The sequence below is a fragment of the Denticeps clupeoides genome, unplaced genomic scaffold, assembly GCF_900700375.1.
Source record: "Denticeps clupeoides unplaced genomic scaffold, fDenClu1.1, whole genome shotgun sequence".
Lineage (NCBI taxonomy): Eukaryota > Metazoa > Chordata > Actinopteri > Clupeiformes > Denticipitidae > Denticeps > Denticeps clupeoides.
This window is the reverse complement of record NW_021629993.1, coordinates 70,375-88,508: the sequence shown is the minus strand read 5'-3', so window position 1 is coordinate 88,508 and position 18,134 is coordinate 70,375. Positions and strand designations below refer to the sequence as shown.

The window sequence follows — 18,134 nt, the reverse complement described above, 5'->3', positions numbered from 1 at the left end:
TATAATACAAAAGCTGAACATCCATTTTCCTGCTTATTTGGGGACAAAGTAACTATAGACAGGGCAGGTCCATAAACAGAGGCATTTTGTATAGAACTATAGACAATGAGCTATGTAATATGTAGAGGTGTCAGAACAGAAGCTGTGCCCAACCTGTACGGTGAAGGTGGGACGACAGATGCTCAGGTTTCTAACATGAATAAATGGTGTAACATACAAGATGATAAAATAGAATCTTACTTATGAAATGTTCCATTTGCTCGTTATTATTGCCGCACGTGGAGTAAAAGTCGGGCCTTTTCGCTCGTACCGTCGGAGAAGCAGGGTGGTAGTAGCCTAGTGGGTAAGACACTCGCCTGAGACCCAGGTTCAATTCCCACTTACTACCATCGTGTCCCTGAGCAAGACACTTAACCCTGAGTGTCTCCAGGGGGGGACTGTCCCTGTAACTACTGACTGTAAGTCGCTCTGGATAAGGACGTCTGGTAAATGCTGTAAATGTAAATGTAAACATGTTTAGAAGCCTTGTTTAATGAGCTTGGGACCCTGTCCAAATGAATGCATGATGAGAGGCTGAATGTGACATCTAGGTGTGTATATATCTGTAGTGTATATGCCAACTTTTTCAACCCCAAATGAGGGACACTTTCCTGCAGCCGCGCATGTCTCACTCTGTCACAGTTTGAGGTTGCTGCTCAGTCTATGCTTTGTTCGCCCCCTAGTGGTTGGTTATTTGTTTATTTTTTAAAAAGTGATTGTCATTGTGAGACCCTGCAGCACAGCACACAGTGACACGGTGAAATGTGTCCTCTGTATTTAACCATCACCCTTGGTGAGCAGCTGGCACCATGGCAGGTGCCGGGGAGCAGCGTGTGGGGACGGGACCTTCATCAAAGGGACCTCAGGGGCACCTTGGTGGTTCAGGATTCGAACCAGATTACGGGGCCACTTCCATAACCGCTAGGCCAACACTGACCATTTAAAATTACGAATTTTAATTGAATCGTGGCAGCCCAGGTCCTGATGGTGGTTGAAATTCGATGACTTGTGCATCTCTGCTTTCTGCCCCACAGCCGTCTGTGTTTGAACTGGTTCGCTCCCCGGACTTCGCCGACCTGCCGCTGGTTGTGGAGGACTTTGTGAAGGACAGCGGTGGATCTTTTACGGGTGAGGGGCTGCGGTCAGACCCGAGAGTCCAGGCTGGGTCCAGGTTTGGTTCCGAACTCTAATCGCGTCTCGCAGCGAGCCAGGAGGACGCCCTGCACGTGGTTCTGGACCGGCACCTGGTGACGGGCCAGAATGTCCAGTCCACGGCAGCAGCAGTCAACAACCTCATCCTGCTGTGCGGCGGCCGGTAGCTGAAGGGCCGATAATCAGTCAAATTGATCAAGTAAAAATAAAACTGAATTTGGTTTTTGTTGGAATTTTTTTTCTCGTTATTATTTCCTATTATTCCTATTATTATACGTATCACAGTATGATTATAACATGATACTTTGTAAAGTGAAAGTGACATGATTGTCATTGTGATACACAGCAGCACAGCACACGGTGACATGGTGAAACGTGTCCTCTGTATTTAACCATCACCCTTGGTGAGCAGTGGGCACCATGACAGGCGCCCGGGGAGCAGTTCGGGGTTCGAACCGGCAACCGGCCACCACTGCCATGTACATATTCCGATATTCTACAGTTCAGTGAAAACGTACAAACAGCTGAAATACACATTACATTAATAATTCTGCCAGAACTACATGACCAAGAACTGAATTTTGGACTAAATCTGTGTACAAAAATATTGATATTTGATGTCCTTGAATTGATACAATATCACCACATAAAATACCACAACCATATATAATACATACACCCCTATATAATACTGTTGATAAGTCACTTGCATATTTTTCTAAATTATCTCATTATTATCTTGACATCCTCATATTTTCTATGGAAATAATCAATAGTAAAAATATAATTTTGTTAATTAAGTTTAATCACATGAGCCCATGTGTTCCATAATCAATATCATCTGAACATGCAGCATCCTCATATGGCACCTGACCGCCCTGCTGTCTGTCCCAGCAGTCCCAGCATGCACCTCTGCAGACCGCGAATGACCGTGGCGTCATGTGACTGGTGATCAATAGACTGGGATTCTATAGCAATATTTTTGTATGAGACGTCGTTTTCATATCAGAAAAAAATGGGAGGAGTTGGAGGTTAATTGTCATGATAAAATTCTACTTTTAAATGTTGAATGAGGAACTGGAAGTGGATCAGTTGGTTGATGGGACGTGCTGCTGCACCATGGAACGTTCCAGAAGACCAGCGTGTTCATGAATTTAAAGAAATGATTGATGAGGACACAGTGTCCAGTCCTAGTCACAACAGGTCATAGAAATAGTCCAATCCTTGTCCCAGTTCCCACATGGAGATGCCGGTGCCCAGCTCCCCTGCCAGGTCCACGCGCAGCTGCAGAGACTGGGGGACAGGAGACATGAGGACAGAGAAGCTGAACCTGCAGTTACACAGAACACAGAGAACCCGGACCGTACCTTCAGTGTTGGGTAGTAAACCACGTGTTTGACCCCGTTACCCCTGAAACAGGAAGGAACATGATGCTCAGCCTCCAGTAAACCAGCCATCTTCTACCAACACACACACACACACACACACACACACACACACCCACACCTCTTATAGCTGAAGAAATGCTCCCCAGCCTGATCATCCCACTGCAGCTTTGGCCTCAACTCCCTCAGGAGCTCGATGTACCTGAAGAAGAGAGTGCAGGTTACCGCAGGTGTGTGTGTGTGTGTGTGTGTGTGTGTGTGTGTGTGTGTGTTCGACGTCCCACCTGCCTCCCAGTAGCGGCTCCGCCCCACCCTGGCTGCTGAAGTCCAGCCCGTACAGGTTGAGCCCCAGCAGGATTTTGTGCCTCCAGCGGCCGTGGGGACTCAGCTGCTCCACACACGTCCTCATCCAGGACAGCGGCGCGCTGGGACCCGGCCTGGCGAGCGGCAACAGAACACAACATGTCGTCTATATTTTAAACTAAAAACCACAAACGACAAACACACACACAGAGAGAGCTGCTGATGACACAGTCTTTAACTGGAAGGTGGCTGTGAGGAAGCCAGTGGCTTTATGGGGATTCAAGGTGACTGTGTGTGTGTGTGTCTGTGTGTTCGTGTGTGTATGCGTGTGTTTGTGTGTGTGTTCGTGTGTGTATGCGTGTGTTTGTCTGTGTGTGTCTGTGTGTTCATGTGTGTATGCGTGTGTTTGTGTGTGTGTGTGTGTGTGGTGTTAAATGCATCTGTGACCTGCCACTGTTGGAATAGTCATAGGTCATCAGACTGAAGCTGTCCACGACTGGAGACAACTTCTCAAACTCGTCCCGACCAAACATGCCCAGTTGACCTGACCTGAGGAGCGTGCACACACACACACACACACACACACACACACACACACACACACACACACACAATGCAATTACTCCATTTTACACTATTTAAACGAGCTGAATTCCTGGCCTGTGTGTGAGTTTGTTACCCCGGAGTCACAGCAGGTGGGACGACCAGAACGCAGCTCAGTTTCCCGCTTTTCAGAGTCTCACACAGGTGTGTAACAAGGTGCACCAGCTCCCTGTCCACACACACACACACACACACACACAAAGACATTTAGATTTATTTCCCTGTATCCAGAGCACCGAGTGGGTAACACACTCGCCTATGAACCAGAAGACCCAGGTTCAAATCCCACTTACTACCATCGTGTCCCTGAGCAGGACACTTAACCCTGAGTGTCTCCAGGGGGGGGACTGTCCCTGTAACTACTGATTGTAAGTCTCCCTGGATAAGGACGTCTGGTAAATGCTGTAAATGGGTTTGAACCTGGGACACCCCAGTGCACACACACACACACACACAACCACTCACTCTCTCTTGTTTCCTCCAAGCTGACTCCACAGTTCCAGAGTGAAGCCGTCAAAGCCTTCAGACTGCAAGAAGAAGCGTTCTTACATTTTTACAAAAGAATTTCCACGACCTTTCAGTGACTCTGAGGCAAATTTTCATGACCGAATGTTCTCAGAAATACCTGTGCAAATCTGGAGAATTTTTTTTTTTTAAATCACAAAAAGTCACAAAAATTTTGTTCAACTGAAGTTCTGACAAGCCGTAAAAAAGCTGGAGTTAAACGACGGAGTTTCTTCCTCCGAGTAACATTTACTTTTAAAAAGGAGACACGCAGCCGAGGACGTTCTGGAACATGGAAGCGCGGCGCGGTTCACTACGTGAAGCCGGCAGAGATGCTACAGACCGGCTCTAATTTTACACGCTGTAGTTGTAAACGTAGAAAAAACGTCTTACGGGAACCACGTACGTCATTAAGCGTAGATCGGATTTCAGTGACTTTTCCAGAACTTTCTATGTTTACTTGGTAGGCCTGGAAAACCGCGTAAACGTCTCCTCACCCGTCCCACGTCCAGGATCTCCCTGGCCAGCTCCTCGATCTCGTCCTCGCTCGCCAGGACGCTGCGGTAGTCCTGATACGACCAGCCGTCGAACAGCAGGCGGGGCACTGGGGGCATTTACACCGGTGTAGACCCGGAAACCACCGTCAAATCACTGAAGCAGAAGATCTTCTGCACTCTGACTGGTGAAAAGGGTCCAACTCACCGATTTTATTCTTCTTGTTGGCCTTTCTCACCGCCTTCACCCAACCTGCCGAGCAGAAGTAAGAAGAACTTTATTTATCTCGAGGGAAAGTCTTTCATGGAAATTCTTTCATGCTCAATGCAGAAGGAGAAACCAGAGGAATAAATTATATTTACAAAAAATAGTACAATAGAGCAAATATCCAAAATAGCTTATTAAACGTTTTTAATTAGGCTACCAGGAATGGGGTTCGAACCCACGAAGACATGCGTCTATTGGATCTTAAGTCCGACTCGGCCATCCTGGTTACCTCAGCTCGAAGCGTTGGTGAGGGTGGAGGTACCTGGGTCGTGGTCGTGGAGGCCGGTGACGTGGAAGCTCTCCGGGCCTCGGCGTCTCACCTGCAGCCACACTGGGGACACGCCGGTCAGCTTCGGGCCGAACAGCTTCGCCACGTCGTAACCATGAGAGTTCCACTGACGGGAAATGGATCGTGTGAGGAACCTCTGAGGACATGGAGGAGAAGGAGCAGCACTGGAGGACACTTACAGGTGTGACGTATCCCAGAACCGCTCCTTGGAACCTCCGTTCTGCCACAGCCTGGGGACAGAACCTCTTCTCCTCCCTCACGATGTCCCGCCACTGAGGGTCCGTCAGCACCAAACCCCGCTCCTGGGCCGGGAGCTCCGGCACGGACGTCTGGAACGCAGGGTTCTGCACATAAACGGAGCCACGAAGGACACAGACACCCACAGAGTTCCCCTGCTCACCTCCGACTCCTGGACCTTGGAGGCCTTTCTAACGTCAGATTTCGACAAGGTTCCATCAACCAGGAAGATGGACGTGGAGAACAAGCACACAAGCTGGAGCCCCGCTCTCATTTCAGTGCCTGTCACTCAATAAAACACATAAATCACGTCGTCAGTCAGCATAAAAAACACACACTCACGTCTACATTAACTGTTTACTTGAAAACAGGTGACACGTGCCAGGAGAGGCTGACCAATCAGAATGCAGAAGCGCTGCAAAAGACTGACCAATCAGAACACAGCAGCAGCGCAGCGCTGCAAAAAGCTGACCAATCGGAACACAGCAGCAGCGCTGCTGACCAATCAGAGATCAAACTTCTCTCGGTAGACAAGTAAAACTGACCAATGAGCGGCGAGCAGAAGCTGATCGACGTGAGAGGAGACCGAGATCTTCCGATCGCTCCTGATTCCCGCCTCACCTGGACTTCACCTGCGCGGTCGGTGTCGCCTGTCGCCTGTCCTCTCTCAGCGGCAGGAAACACGTCAGCCGAGGCGACGCGCGACTTCCGGCCTTCAAAATAAAAGGCGCGGGACTCGCACACTAAAGTAAATAATATAGATATATTATTATACCTAGTATATATTATATCTAGTCAACAGATCAACAATAATTAGCGGGTTTTTTTCACACGAGGGATTCTTACGAAAGTGCATATTTCAATAATATAATATATGTTATTATTATAATAAGTTATTATAATAATGATCAGAATAAAAGATAGTACCTACTAAGTGAGTGAATTATTATTATCGATAATATTACTGTAATAATAGTAATAATATTACTATTAATAAGTGTACTATTTAACCAGACAGAGGAAACGTGCAGCTTTTATTCATTTATATATTTTTATTATTAGGTGGTGTGTGTGTGTGTGTGTGTGTGTTTGTGTGTGTAAAGGTGGTCAGGTAGTTTGTAACACGAAACCCCAGGGATAAATATAGCCATGTTTAAAATGCATACAGTGAAATGCTTGTGGATGCTCAGGCCCAACATTCCATGTTTGGTGTGTAAACGGACGGGTGTCAGATCTGCCCTGAGAGACGAGAAGCTGTTTACCCAACAGACCAAGGTTCAGGTTAAAAACCACCGTCTCACAAACGAATTTAATATCAGCTCTTCCCTGCATTACTGGAGCCATGAGGTAGGAAACCTACCACCAGCACCACATCATCTAAAAAGACTTCATTTATTCAGCCATTTGTATAAATTCCGTATGATTTGGTGTGTGTGTGTGTGTGTGTGTGTGTGTATTCAGATGTCCCAGTGTGTGAAACCTGGTCTGCAGGTCATCAGTTGGAACCCGGAGCTGGAACGGACCAGAGGAGCTTCTACAGGCGTCAGGATTCATCACTGACCGATGTGCATCATGAGGAGCCGCTGCTGCCTTCACGTCCTCCTCTTTCAGGTGAGAAATCTGGAAATCTACGTTGTAAGAAGTCCCGTTGGTTCTGTGAGTTTAATCCGTGTAAAATTCTGCTGTCGGAGGGGTTGCAGTCGCTGTTTACAGTAAATATAAAAATGCTGAACGTTTGGTTTCTGAGCTAAACCAGCACCGTTCTCCTGTTTTTAACAACGTCTGCAGACATGGAATAAAAGCTTTAGAGTTGTGGATGGAAAACGATCAGATCAAGTAACTCCTGCGCAAAATACTTCTGCTGTGATGGCAACACTTCACTTTTTTAGCTTCTCTCAACCACGTGAAGTTGGACAACGGAGATGTTTTCCACCAGCACCATCTTCTGGGTCTTCTTTTTCATATTTTCAAGGCGTGTGTTTCGTCCTGCAGGTCCTGGTCCTGTGTGACTGCCGACCTTCTCCAGTACCCAGCAGCCACTGGCAGGTGGGAATCGGTTCACCACCATCATTTGTTTGCCGCTTCCTGTGTGTTTGAGTGTGAACATATATTCTACGTGGATAAGAGCATCACACCTGGTTTTCCTGCCCTCCAGTCTTCTGAAAGGCTGGTAAGAAGGAGGAGAGACTGGGTGATCCCGCCAATCAGCTTCCCTGAGAACGACAGAGGCCCGTTTCCCAAAGCAGTGGTGCAGGTACGACAACCATCTCCAACGTCCCATCAGAAACCCTGCAAGAACCAACAGGGAGTCTCCTTTCAGATCCACTCCAGCAATGCCAGGGAGGTGACCATCCTCTACAAGATCACTGGACCAGGAGCTGACCTGCCGCCCGAGGGGGTCTTCACCATCGCCCGGCGAACGGGAGTGTTGTATGTCAACGAGCCCCTGGACCGAGAGAGAACGCAGCAGTACAAGGTTCCTCCGTTTCCTAAAACACCAGGAACGCTGAGATGTTCCTTTCAAACCTCATTCTCACCTGTTGTAGCGTGTTTTCATAAAAACGTCTGTGTTTGACACGTCTTTGTCCAGCTCACAGCTCACGCCTACGTTGCGGGGACTGAGGAAGAACGTCCCGCTGAAGCCCCGATGGAAGTCGTCATTAAAGTGGTCGACCAAAACGACAACCGGCCCACCTGCAGCAAAGACCCTTTCGTGGGAGACGTGAGCGAGACGGCGGTGCTGGGTCAGTTCTCCGAACCCCGACCAGCCAGAAGAAGAAATATTGCTGTTAAAAAGTCTGGTAAAAAGTGACCAAATAAGAAGAGAAAAGGGCGTTTTTCACGGTGCACCGAGGTGAAAGTTGTAATCTGGCGTCTGTTGTAAAAAAGGGGATTAATGACGATGGTTCCACGGCCGCCCCCAGATCACCCCGTCACGCGCGTCTCGGCGCTGGACGACGATGACCCCGCCACAGAGAACGGCGTGGTGCGCTACAGCATCGTGCGGCAGGACCCACAACTCCCCAACGCCGAGATGTTCTCCATCAATGCCGTCAGTGGGGTCGTCAGCGTGGCTTCGGTGGGCCTGGACAGAGAGGTGCGTGTCCCGGCGCAGCAATGCGGTCTAGACAGCCATGGCCAGGACCTAAAAATGCTCATCCTGGTCCTAAACGGTCAAGGTTCCCAAGCTTTTCTTTTGTGAAGTGATTGTCACATGTGACACACAGCAGCACAGCACGCGGTGCACACAGTGAAATTTGTCCTCTGCATTTAACCCATCACCCTGAGTGAGCAGTGGGCAGCCATGACAGGGGCCCGGGAGCAGTGTGTGGGGACGGTGCTTTGCTCAGTGGCACCTTGGCGGATCGGGATTCGAACCGGCAACCTTCTGATTACGGGGCCACTTCCTGAACTGCTTGGCCACCACTGCCCCTTTTATAAAATTATTTATTTATCCTTTCCACCATCTTTTCATGTCCACCACCAGAAGTGGACAAAGTAACAGTGGAAGGAGTTGCCCCGTACGGATGGATGGCACAGGAAATAGATGAATGGGCGGAGGCAGTGTGAAGCTCTAGAAGCTCTAGAATATGTTCTGTATCTGACCTTGGTCTAGTGGATCCACGCCTCAGTTGGCCAGGCAGAAAGCGGGACCTGGTCAATAATAATGTGACAACGTGACACACACACACACACACACACGCTCTGACACGCTGCCTGTCTGTCTGGTCAGACTCACGGCAGGTACAAGTTGATCATCAAGGCTGCTGACCTGGAGGGGCGTGGCATGTCCACGTCTTGCACGGCCGTCATCACCGTTACCGACAGCAACGACCACGCCCCCAAATTCAGCCACCAGACTGTGAGTCCCCCATCAACATTAAACGTTTACCCACAATTCAGCAGCAGCAAGCAGGGGTGCAAATATCCAGACTGTAGAAATCAATAATCAATAATAATTTTCAATAAATTAATATCAATTCAGAACAAAAAGTCTAATAATTTCTCATGGTTTTTGCCCTCAGTACACAGGCTCAGTAGAAGAAAACGTTGTGGGCGCCGTGGTTGCCAGGTTACCCGTCACCGACCTGGACCAGCCGTTCACCGCGCAGTCCGCCACCGTCTACAGCATCGTTACAGGCGACCAGAGGGGCGTGTTCAACATCAGCACCGGGCCCAGCGGGATGGAGGGAATCATCACCACAGCGCAGGTAACCACCCGCCGCCACGCCCCTCCACGCCGCGCCATGAGGACAGCGTCCCACCACCGGTGACGTTCCTCCTCAGGCCCTGGACTTCGAGCAGGAGCGCAGGTTCACTCTGCTGGTGGCCGTGAAGAATCGGCTCCCGTTCGCTGTTCCGCTGAGAACGTCCACGGCCACGGTCAGCGTCATCGTGGAGGACGTCAACGAGCCGCCCGTCCTCATGCCCGAGGAGAGACAGCTGACCGTCCCGGAGGACCTGCAGGTTGGGAGCGTGATCACTCAGTTCCGAGCGAAAGACCCGGATACGGACAGACATCAGGCAGTGAGGTGAGATGAAGCCTCATCATCATCATCATCAGTCACCAGGAAAAAAGAGAAAAGTGGGCGTGTTGTATGATCTCCTCAGGTACCGACTGCTGGAGGACCCTGCAGGATGGTTGGAGGTCGGCAGAGACACTGGGCTGGTGATGCTGAGGAAGACGATGCTCCGTGGCTCCGCCTACATCAGGGACGGGAAATACAGAGCGATCGTCCTGGCACATGATGACGGTAAATCTGTCTTTTAGGGTCTTTAGAAGACCCAGGTTCAAACCCTGCTTACTACCATCGTGTCCCTGAGCAAGACACTTATCCCTGAGTGTCTCCAGGGGGGGACTGTCCCTGTAACTACTGGTCGTTCTGGATAAGGCCGTCTAGTAAATGCTGTAAATGTCTTGTTCACCTAGACGTGGTTCCAGCCACCGCCACCGGCACCTTGCTGATCCACGTGCGGGACGTGAATGACCACGCCCCTCAGCTGGAGGAGCAGATTGTCCAGTTCTGTGTCCTCGACCCTGTTCCCATTCCCCTGACCATCACGGATGGAGACGGCCCGGGGAACGCCGGACCCTTCACCGTGGAGCTCCAGGACGACGCCCGCGTCAACTGGACCGTCAGCACCAACCCTGGTACAAAACGAAGAGCTGCAGAAGCAGCCAATCAGATGCGGTGTTCCGTCGTAAATCCGCAAGTCACAACTCTCACCCTCTCGCAGCCGGGGCGGTGCTGCTGAAGCCGCGCCGCTTCGTGGTGCCCGGCGAGTACCCGCTGGCGCTGCGCGTGTACGACGCCGGCATGCTGTACTGGGACGGGCCCCTGCTGGCGGAGGTGTGCCAGTGCAGCGGCTCCGCCCTCACCTGCACCCGCCCGGTGCCCAGCCCGCGCCAGTCCCACGCGCCGCTGGCGTACGCCGCCATCGTCCTGGCCCTCGTCATCCTGCTCGGTGATCATTTTAACTCCTCACGTCACCCGCAGATTTCCAGGTAACCGGAGCTTCTGACCAGGTTCTCTCCCCCCAGTCCCGCTGCTGCTCCTCCTCTTCCTCCGGAGGACGAGGGGGCACAAACCGACGGCGCCGCTGGTGAAGGAGGTGTTGAGAGGACATCTGATGGACTACCGAGAAGAGGGAGGGGGGGAGGACGACCAGGTGAGGACAGGAGTCAGTGTGCGGGTTTTGTGTGAAAGTGTATTTTCTCTGTATTTTGAACATGTGTGTGTGTGCAGGTATATGACCTCTCCCAGCTCCAGAAGGCCATGCACGACCCCGAGATTTGGTGTTACGAGGTTCTCCCCCGCAAACTTGGTCCGAAACAGACCCAGGCGATCAGCAGGTTCATTCATCAGGTGCGTGTGTCCCCACACAGTGACACCACGACGTGTTGTGTTGAATAAGAAATCATTTGAAGTATGTGTGTGTTCTACAGAACCTGTGTGTGGTGGAAGGTGACCCTATTGCCTGGCCATTTGACACAGTGAGGGTGTTTGAGTATGAAGGTCAGGGGTCATCCTGTGGGTCACTCAGCTCACTGCAGTCCAGCAGCTTGGGGGAAGACCAGGACCAGGACCAGGACCAGGTCTCCCAGTTGCTGGCCCACTGGGGTCCAGCGTTCAGGAAGCTGGCAGACATGTACACAGACGGCAGGGACACCAGAGCAGAGTGGGTGTGAAATGACCACGCCCACTTCACCTCACCCGCAGTGCAGCTGCGCTTTTACACTAATTAAAGCACAAAAAGTGTGCAAGTGTACGCGAGATCATTGACAAACTTCAACTGAGTTGTTATTATTTTAAAAAAATGTAAAAAAATGTCAATGTACATAGAATGTATGACAATTTCATTACTCTGTTGTGTTACATATTTTTTAAATAAATATTTGATTTTTTATCTCATTAAGATTCTTTGTAATGTCTGGAATTTTACCACAGTAACACTATATTTTAATGTTTTTTTTTTTAAAATTGCATTAATTAATGCAAATCCTCCAGGTTTTAAATGTGTGAGTTCTAAACTCCATCTGGACCGCTTTCCGCTTCTGAAGAAGCCCTCGTGGTTCTGTTTTTCACAGACATCCATCCAGCCAATCACAGACCTCCACTGACAACCTCTGCTCATACCTCATCAGACTGGAGAAAACTATCCATGTTGAACTTTGACCCCACAGGAGTCGCTCTGTAGAGACAGTAAATGAGTGACAGGGTCAACATTCACATTCGTCTCGGAAGGGAGTCTCAAGCCCGACGTCTTTACTCGGGATTTACATCTAAATAAGGTAAACGTGTGTTTACAGTATTTAGCAAAAGGCTTTCGGTATTTAACAGGGATTTCGACAGTCATGCTGACCTGAGCGTCTACAGACAGAATCTGATTCGGAGAATTCCACCGAACGTCTTCAGCTCTTCGGACACAGACGTGATGTTCCCGGCACCGTAAGGTGCACAGCGTTGGTATCTTCAGCATTTTCAGAAGTGAATGTATGTTGGCGAGGACCTCTGTTGGTGGGTAATTATTTCTTAAACCCAGAAGGTGAACTTCAATGATGTTTTTATAAAGGACATTTGAAAAGGAGGAGGGGCCTGTAGGTTTGATTGACAGCTCTGACACCCCCTACTTCCTGGCCCCTTCTACAACTTTTTCTCCGTTTCCCTCCATCCTCCACACACCACAAACGTGGCCACGCCCACTCCACACACCACTAAATCCGAGTGAAATTAGTGAACACGTCTTGCTTGGAAAATATCCCCCATTTTCTGTTTCAAGATCAACCAGTAATACTGAATCCACGAGAATTTTGTCTGGTTTTATTTGCAGAATTTTAATTCGTTTACTTTTTTCTTCCCCAGGATGATTTTTTAAAAACCCGGGCTGCACACTCACACAGAATGCAGGTACCTTCATCATCTCCACCTCCACATCAGAGAAGACGGGGTCACGGTGATGACCTCCAGTAATGACCGCCTGCCGTCACCTCCTTCTCTGTCCTGTGCGTAGATGACGCAGAACATGTTCCAGGAAGGGCTCTACCATGTGTTCTTCAAAGAACGTCCACAACCGCGCCCCACCCCAACAAGCAGCGGTGAGGCTGAAATGAGGGAGCTGCGGTTGGTCCGCTGGGTCATGACGGTAGTGAACACTCGCCTTCTGGTGACAGGGGTGAGAAGGTTCTGCACTTTAAACGTTCATTCGTTCGTTTCTCCTCCATCGAGCTCTGTGTGTTCCAGAACCCACATCTCTCTCTCTCTCTCTCTCAGGTGGTGCAGTTGGTCGGCTCTCTGGCCTGTATTCTGTCCACCGTGTCGTTCGCGTGTGTGAGTTCCGCTTGTTCGGTCTCCATGACGACGCCCGTCTGGAGCAGCCTTTTTGTGAGTTTTCTTGTGTTCCATGTTGACTTTCTTGTGAAGTGATTGTCATTGTGATACACAGCAGCACAGCACACGGTGCACACAGTGAAATTTGTCCTCTGTATTTAACCCATCACCCTGAGTGAGCAGTGGGCACCATGACAGGCACCCGGGGAGCAGTGTGTGGGGACGGTGCTTTGCTCGGTGGCACCTCAGTGGCATCAGGATTCGAACCAGCAACCTTCTGATTAACCGCTAGGCCACCGCCACCTTTCTGTAACACTGTGTGTGTGTGTGTGTGGTTCCACAGTTCCTCGCGGCTGGTGGACTTGCCGTTGTTCTGCAGAAGAACCCAGATAAAGTGAAAGTGGGTTGGAGTGTTTTCTCAGCTTGGAGTCGAGTTCCGCGGCCGCGTGGGGTTAAAATCTGTTCTCAACGCAGGTCCTGACACTGACGGGCCTCAACATCTTCAGCTTCCTGCTGGGAATGTGTGCGCTCTTCACCTTCACACTGATGAAGCCCAGCGACACCAAGACACTCACAATTAAACAGGTCTGTGTGTGTGTGTGTTTGTGATTATTAACGTTTCTACAGTCATTCCCTCTGTTAACTCCGCCCCCTCAGCGTGTGGGCGTGTCAGTGATGAAGGGCACGTCAGTTGTCTTCCTGCTGCAGTGTGTTCTGGCGTCGCTATACACACTCCTCCTGGTATGGAGAGGCCTGAGACGCTACCGAGACCCTCAGAGGACGGATTACAGCAGGGTATTCCAGGTAACGACACACACACACACACACACACACACACACATAACCTTTCACCTGGTCACTCCCATTCATCCCATTTTCAGGAACAAGATGAGCACCCACTGATGGATTCAGAGGAGTTCACTCTCTAATATGACTGTGTGTGTGTGTGTGTGTGTGGGGGGGGAATTATGTTTTTGTGCTAATATTTAAAAAGTAAAACATCTCAAACTGATGTGTCTGTGTGTGTTCTCAACATTTACGCGTATGTGGTTTAAGGACTTCAAAGCAGGTTTAAGGACTTTTAAAGACCTTTTTTAAGGCCACTTTCATCAAATGTAAGACGCTGCATCATCATTTCATCCAAGGCCCAGAGCCAGACGCTCTTCTAAAATACAATATTAATTGTATTTCATCTTAACTAATAGATTATTTTTCCTTCCAAATTTCTGTCAGATTGCTTTCTGTCTGTGTGCATGTGCGTGTGTGTGTGCATATGTGTGTGTGTGCATGAGTGTCTGTGTATAAATAATAATAAAAAAAAGTGTAGTGATTGTCACATGTGATACACAGCAGCACAGCACACAGTGAAATGTGTCCTCTGTATTTAACCATCACCCTGAGTGAGCAGTGGGCACCATGACAGGTGCCCGGGGAGCAGTGTGTGGGGACGGTGCTTTGCTCAGTGGCACCTTGGCAGATCGGGATTCGAACCGGCAACCTTCTGATTACGGGGCCGCTTCCTTAACCACTAGGCCACCACTGCCCATGTGTGTGTGAGTGTCTGTGTGTGTGTGCGTGGGTTTGTGTCTGTATGTATGTGCATGTGTGTGTATGTGCATGAGTCTCTGTGAGTGTGTGTGTTTGTGTGTGTATGTGCGTGAGTGTCCGTGTGAGTGAGTGTGCATGTGTGTGTTTGCGTGTGGATGAGCGTGAGTGTCTCTGAATGTCCGTGTGTGTGTGAGTGTGTGCCCTTGTGTGCATGTTTGTGTGTGAGTGAGTGTGTGTTTGTGCTTGTGTGTGTGTGTGAGTGTGTGTGCATGTTTGTGTGTGAGTGAGTGTGTGTTTGTGTGTGAGTGTGTGTGTGTGTATGTTAATGTGGAGTAAATACTCATTAACGCAGACGAGCAAACAGGTAAATGGGCCAGAAATGTATTGAGAGAAACCCGTTGTCCTGACGACTGTGGACTCGCAGTGAATCAAGTCTCCTTCTTCCCTTCAAAAGAAACAGATGAACAGAAAAAGGAACAAATTGCCCTCAAATGAAAAGTGAAGCGTGCGCAGGGACCCCGGTGATGAGATGAGACGGGGGGATCAATACTGTTTAAAGTGCGGAACAGGCGGAAAGGCCTGGAGGAAGAGTGGGAAAAGAGGAAGGTGTGTGATGGGACCTGTTATCAAGTCATCTGATTACATGGAGATCGAGGTCATGTGGTCACGTGGTCCTCACAAAGTTCTCCTGGTTCTGCAGGGCCAGGCTTGTGTTCTTTAAAAGCTTCATTAGAGGATATTTGGAGGGATGAGTTATGCAGACAGCGCTGTTTACAGGCTCCTCGTGGACAAAGCGCAGGATTTCTACGATGGCCATTTTATGGCATTTTAAGTCGCTCCGCCGTAACCGTAAAAGCGTTCTGACCGGAGAACCGACCTTTACAGGCCACCGATGTACTCTCAGGCACCTCGGATTCTTTCTTCAGAATCAGCTGAAAAATCGGAGACGGCTGCAGAAATGTCACATGGCGCAGTGGTGGCCTGGCGATAATCAGAAGGCTGCGGGTTCGAATCCCTTGATGAAGGTCCCTGTCATGGCCTGTCATGGCTTTATCAGGGCTAGAAGGTTGCGGGTTCGAACCACGACCCGCCAGGGTGCAACTGAGCTCCCCTTGATGAAGGTGCCACCTGCTCACCAAGGGTGACGGTTAAATACAGTGGACGCGTGTCACCGTGTCACCGTGTGCTGTGCTGCAGTGTCTCACCATGACAACCACGTCACTTTCACAAAGATATTTTACTTTTGTTCGGTAGGGGGCAGCATTTGGTTAAAAACAGTAGTGAAGGAGAGAAGTGTAAAATGTGAGCTGGTGTTAATGTCGTGTATCTCCTCTCTCTCTCTCTCTGTTCCCAGGGCGACCGCCTCCTCTCTCGCTCATCACATTCGCTCTTTCCTCAGACTGAAACGCGGAGAGGTGAGAATCAGCCCGCCGTCTGCCATTAATCCCACACACGCAGGCCGCATTACTGCAGAGGAATCAGACTACGGGCGTCCATCACAGCTATGAGGGGGAGAAGCTGAGACCTCAGCACTAAGTCAAAAAGGCCGCGACCCTAATGACTTTATACGGTACAGATTCTGAGGTGTACGCCGTTGATGTATGAAGGTGAAAGTGGTTGTCATTGTGACACGGTGACACGTGTCCTCTGCATTTAACCATCGTCCCTTGGTGGGTGGTGCCCGGGGAGCAGTGTGCGGGGACGGTTTCCGGATTCTGGACCTCCTGTAATTCCTTTGTCGCTCTCCGGAGGCCTGCAGGTGAGGCGGCCGTGGCCTTGGGTGCTCGGCAGTCCCGCCCGTGTCCAGCGGGGGGTGCTGTTCGTTCGGCGTTGGCCGCCCTGCTGGTGCCCCCGCCCCCCAGATAACACAGCGGTGAGAAAATGGCAGCTGGGGGGACATTCACCTTGATTATCCGACATTAGAAATGACTTAGACTGACAACATGGTGGCGGTGGGGAGGAGCGTCTCCCGCTCTTCATCCCTCCATCCTTTCACCGTGGGATATGCTGTTAGAAGCACTTTACAAAAATATATATTTTTCTGTCATCCCTCATTCTCTCAAAATATTCGCGTCTAGACTGAAGAGTACAGAAAAGCAAACAGAACCAAAATAAAGGTGGTTTGCAGAGGGGAATAAAGAAAAGAGAAAGAGCAAGATGAGAGAGAAGTGTGGTGGGGCCACGTGGAGGGAGGGCGGGAGGAAAGAAAAGAAAACGGGAACGTTCCTCTTTGTTCCCCCCTGAATCCAATTATCCCGAGCGTGTTTCCCAACAATAGAGCCACATTCATATCAGAGCGACGGGGAAAAGCCAGAATACAGAGCAAGCGCCGGAATCAGAGGTGACCATGACACACACACACACATGAACTATACACACACACCACTCTGATGCAGAAAAGCACAATTCACCGTATTCAAATACACAATAAAAACCATTTCAGCATCTCCGGTTGAGGATGAGCAGACAGGAGGACAGGCAGCTACGGCCAAGGTGGGATGGAGAGATGGTTGTGAAAGAGAGAAAACGATCCTCTGATCTGAATCTGGGAATGTCCATCTACTGAAGTTGTACGTCCATGCTGAGCGTCCAGTTGTGTCCATAAATCCCGGATGGGCGTGATGTCCACCCCTCACACGGGTGAATTTGGCAGGAAATCTGCAGAACGTCCGAATCTTTGCTCTTCTTCCTGCTCTCTGCAAGTTAGAGAGTCCGCCTCTCATCTCTGTTCTTCACTCGTTACCTGATCAATACCTCATTTAAATCAGTGGTGTTAAACAGCTTGGCCTGTGGCATGGACACACACACACACACACACACACGTATGGACGGTCTATAGCTTTAACTCAGTTTAAATATGTGTTTTTATTTAGCCTCATGTTGCTGTGTGTTTTATAAATGATATTTCTGCCCTCTGGTTTATCCCCATTTATCATTATTTATCATTAGCAACATTTCACTCCCCCGTTAAATAATGACAAATGGGTCCGTAATGGACATTTGCATAAACTGATTGAAGGAAGCACACAGTTTCTAAACAACTGTGTCTGTGTGTGTGTGTGCATATGAAATATGAAGGTGACTCTGCTGCCGTATGAACAACCAGTGAACCTCTGAAGACACATCTGTCACCATGGCAACGCTCACTGACAGCCCTGTGACATGCATGACAAGTCCGTTCCGTCGGTGAAGAAATAAACAGGAGGAGAATGTTTCCAGTAGTACCCCAGCTCTGCCGACGCCCGATTATCATTAGATGAATTGATTAGAAGGCCAAATTCATGACTGGCCAATAAGAGTTCTGTTTCAGTCCTGATGTCTAGTTTACAGACGAGTCCACAGATAATTCCTGCTTTGTGAAACAGCCCCCACCTGCCTTGATAGACGACACTCGCACACACACACACACACACACACACGGAAAAGCTGTGGTTTTCCCCACGGCTGCAGACATTCTAATCAGAATTTGGTTTAATAATTCAC

General features: G+C 49.6%; 5 protein-coding genes across 13 annotated transcripts in view; 3 read left to right on the top strand and 2 right to left on the bottom strand.

The window, feature by feature from the left end:
- LOC114779585 (glutamine amidotransferase-like class 1 domain-containing protein 1) overlaps positions 1-1,424 on the top strand; it is a 3,242-nt gene extending 1,818 nt beyond the window's left edge. Inside the window, exons 6-7 of the mRNA XM_028967512.1 lie at positions 1,074-1,167; positions 1,243-1,424. Of these exons, the coding sequence (XP_028823345.1) occupies positions 1,074-1,167; positions 1,243-1,358 (210 nt within the window). The 3' untranslated portion in view covers positions 1,359-1,424. The remainder of the gene's footprint in view (positions 1-1,073; positions 1,168-1,242) is intronic.
- LOC114779586 (probable 2-oxoglutarate dehydrogenase E1 component DHKTD1, mitochondrial) overlaps positions 1-18,134 on the bottom strand; it is a 134,204-nt gene that overhangs the window by 87,774 nt on the left and 28,296 nt on the right. The gene's annotated exons all lie outside the window — the stretch shown is intronic.
- On the bottom strand, positions 1,575-5,997 carry LOC114779579 (chitinase domain-containing protein 1-like). Of its 5 annotated transcripts, none has more exons than XM_028967494.1 (13): positions 5,896-5,997; positions 5,438-5,556; positions 5,217-5,366; positions 5,011-5,143; positions 4,689-4,733; positions 4,484-4,590; positions 3,948-4,009; positions 3,559-3,651; positions 3,327-3,428; positions 2,861-3,013; positions 2,698-2,778; positions 2,559-2,601; positions 1,575-2,484 (listed from the first exon to the last, which is right to left on the bottom strand). In XM_028967494.1, the coding sequence occupies exons 2-13, from the start codon at positions 5,546-5,548 to the stop codon at positions 2,386-2,388; spliced, it is 1,179 nt and encodes a 392-aa protein (XP_028823327.1). In that variant the 5' UTR covers positions 5,549-5,556; positions 5,896-5,997; the 3' UTR covers positions 1,575-2,385. The 5 variants fall into 5 exon arrangements, 4 of the variants coding, with proteins under 4 accessions (XP_028823327.1, XP_028823328.1, XP_028823329.1 ...); XM_028967495.1 differs by having other exon boundaries at positions 5,820-5,974; XM_028967496.1 differs by having other exon boundaries at positions 5,438-5,562; positions 5,896-5,973.
- Positions 7,083-11,544, top strand: LOC114779574 (B-cadherin-like). The gene is made up of 13 exons (XM_028967480.1): positions 7,083-7,320; positions 7,430-7,750; positions 7,865-8,018; positions 8,199-8,371; positions 9,008-9,136; positions 9,300-9,485; positions 9,562-9,806; positions 9,886-10,028; positions 10,205-10,426; positions 10,513-10,740; positions 10,817-10,944; positions 11,022-11,141; positions 11,222-11,544. Exons 1-13 carry the CDS (start codon positions 7,141-7,143, stop codon positions 11,462-11,464), a joined length of 2,472 nt encoding a protein of 823 aa, XP_028823313.1. The 5' UTR covers positions 7,083-7,140; the 3' UTR covers positions 11,465-11,544.
- Positions 11,927-16,135, top strand: tmem253 (transmembrane protein 253). Of its 5 annotated transcripts, XM_028967506.1 has the most exons (9): positions 11,927-12,067; positions 12,153-12,293; positions 12,639-12,683; positions 12,787-12,948; positions 13,047-13,157; positions 13,447-13,503; positions 13,578-13,688; positions 13,761-13,907; positions 16,006-16,135. In XM_028967506.1, exons 3-9 carry the CDS (start codon positions 12,678-12,680, stop codon positions 16,093-16,095), a joined length of 684 nt encoding a protein of 227 aa, XP_028823339.1. In that variant the 5' UTR covers positions 11,927-12,067; positions 12,153-12,293; positions 12,639-12,677; the 3' UTR covers positions 16,096-16,135. The 5 variants fall into 5 exon arrangements, with proteins under 5 accessions (XP_028823339.1, XP_028823337.1, XP_028823341.1 ...); XM_028967504.1 differs by having other exon boundaries at positions 12,153-12,683; XM_028967508.1 differs by lacking the exon at positions 16,006-16,135 and adding an exon at positions 13,985-14,064 and having other exon boundaries at positions 12,153-12,683.

Excerpts from the sequence above, each read along its gene's own strand:
- LOC114779579 (XM_028967494.1), bottom strand. The coding sequence starts at position 5,548 with ATGAGAGCGGGGCTCCAGCTTGTGTGCTTGTTCTCCACGTCCATCTTC. Across the intron at positions 4,591-4,688 it reads CAACAAGAAGAATAAAATCG|TGCCCCGCCTGCTGTTCGAC; the intron begins GTGAGTTGGACC and ends AAATGCCCCCAG. Across the intron at positions 2,779-2,860 it reads GAGCCGCTACTGGGAGGCAG|GTACATCGAGCTCCTGAGGG; the intron begins GTGGGACGTCGA and ends TCTCTTCTTCAG.
- LOC114779574 (XM_028967480.1), top strand. The coding sequence starts at position 7,141 with ATGGCAACACTTCACTTTTTTAGCTTCTCTCAACCACGTGAAGTTGGA. Across the intron at positions 8,372-9,007 it reads CGGTGGGCCTGGACAGAGAG|ACTCACGGCAGGTACAAGTT; the intron begins GTGCGTGTCCCG and ends CTGTCTGGTCAG. Across the intron at positions 10,427-10,512 it reads GACCGTCAGCACCAACCCTG|CCGGGGCGGTGCTGCTGAAG; the intron begins GTACAAAACGAA and ends ACCCTCTCGCAG.
- tmem253 (XM_028967506.1), top strand. Across the intron at positions 12,949-13,046 it reads CTCGCCTTCTGGTGACAGGG|GTGGTGCAGTTGGTCGGCTC; the intron begins GTGAGAAGGTTC and ends TCTCTCTCTCAG. Across the intron at positions 13,504-13,577 it reads AGAACCCAGATAAAGTGAAA|GTCCTGACACTGACGGGCCT; the intron begins GTGGGTTGGAGT and ends TTCTCAACGCAG.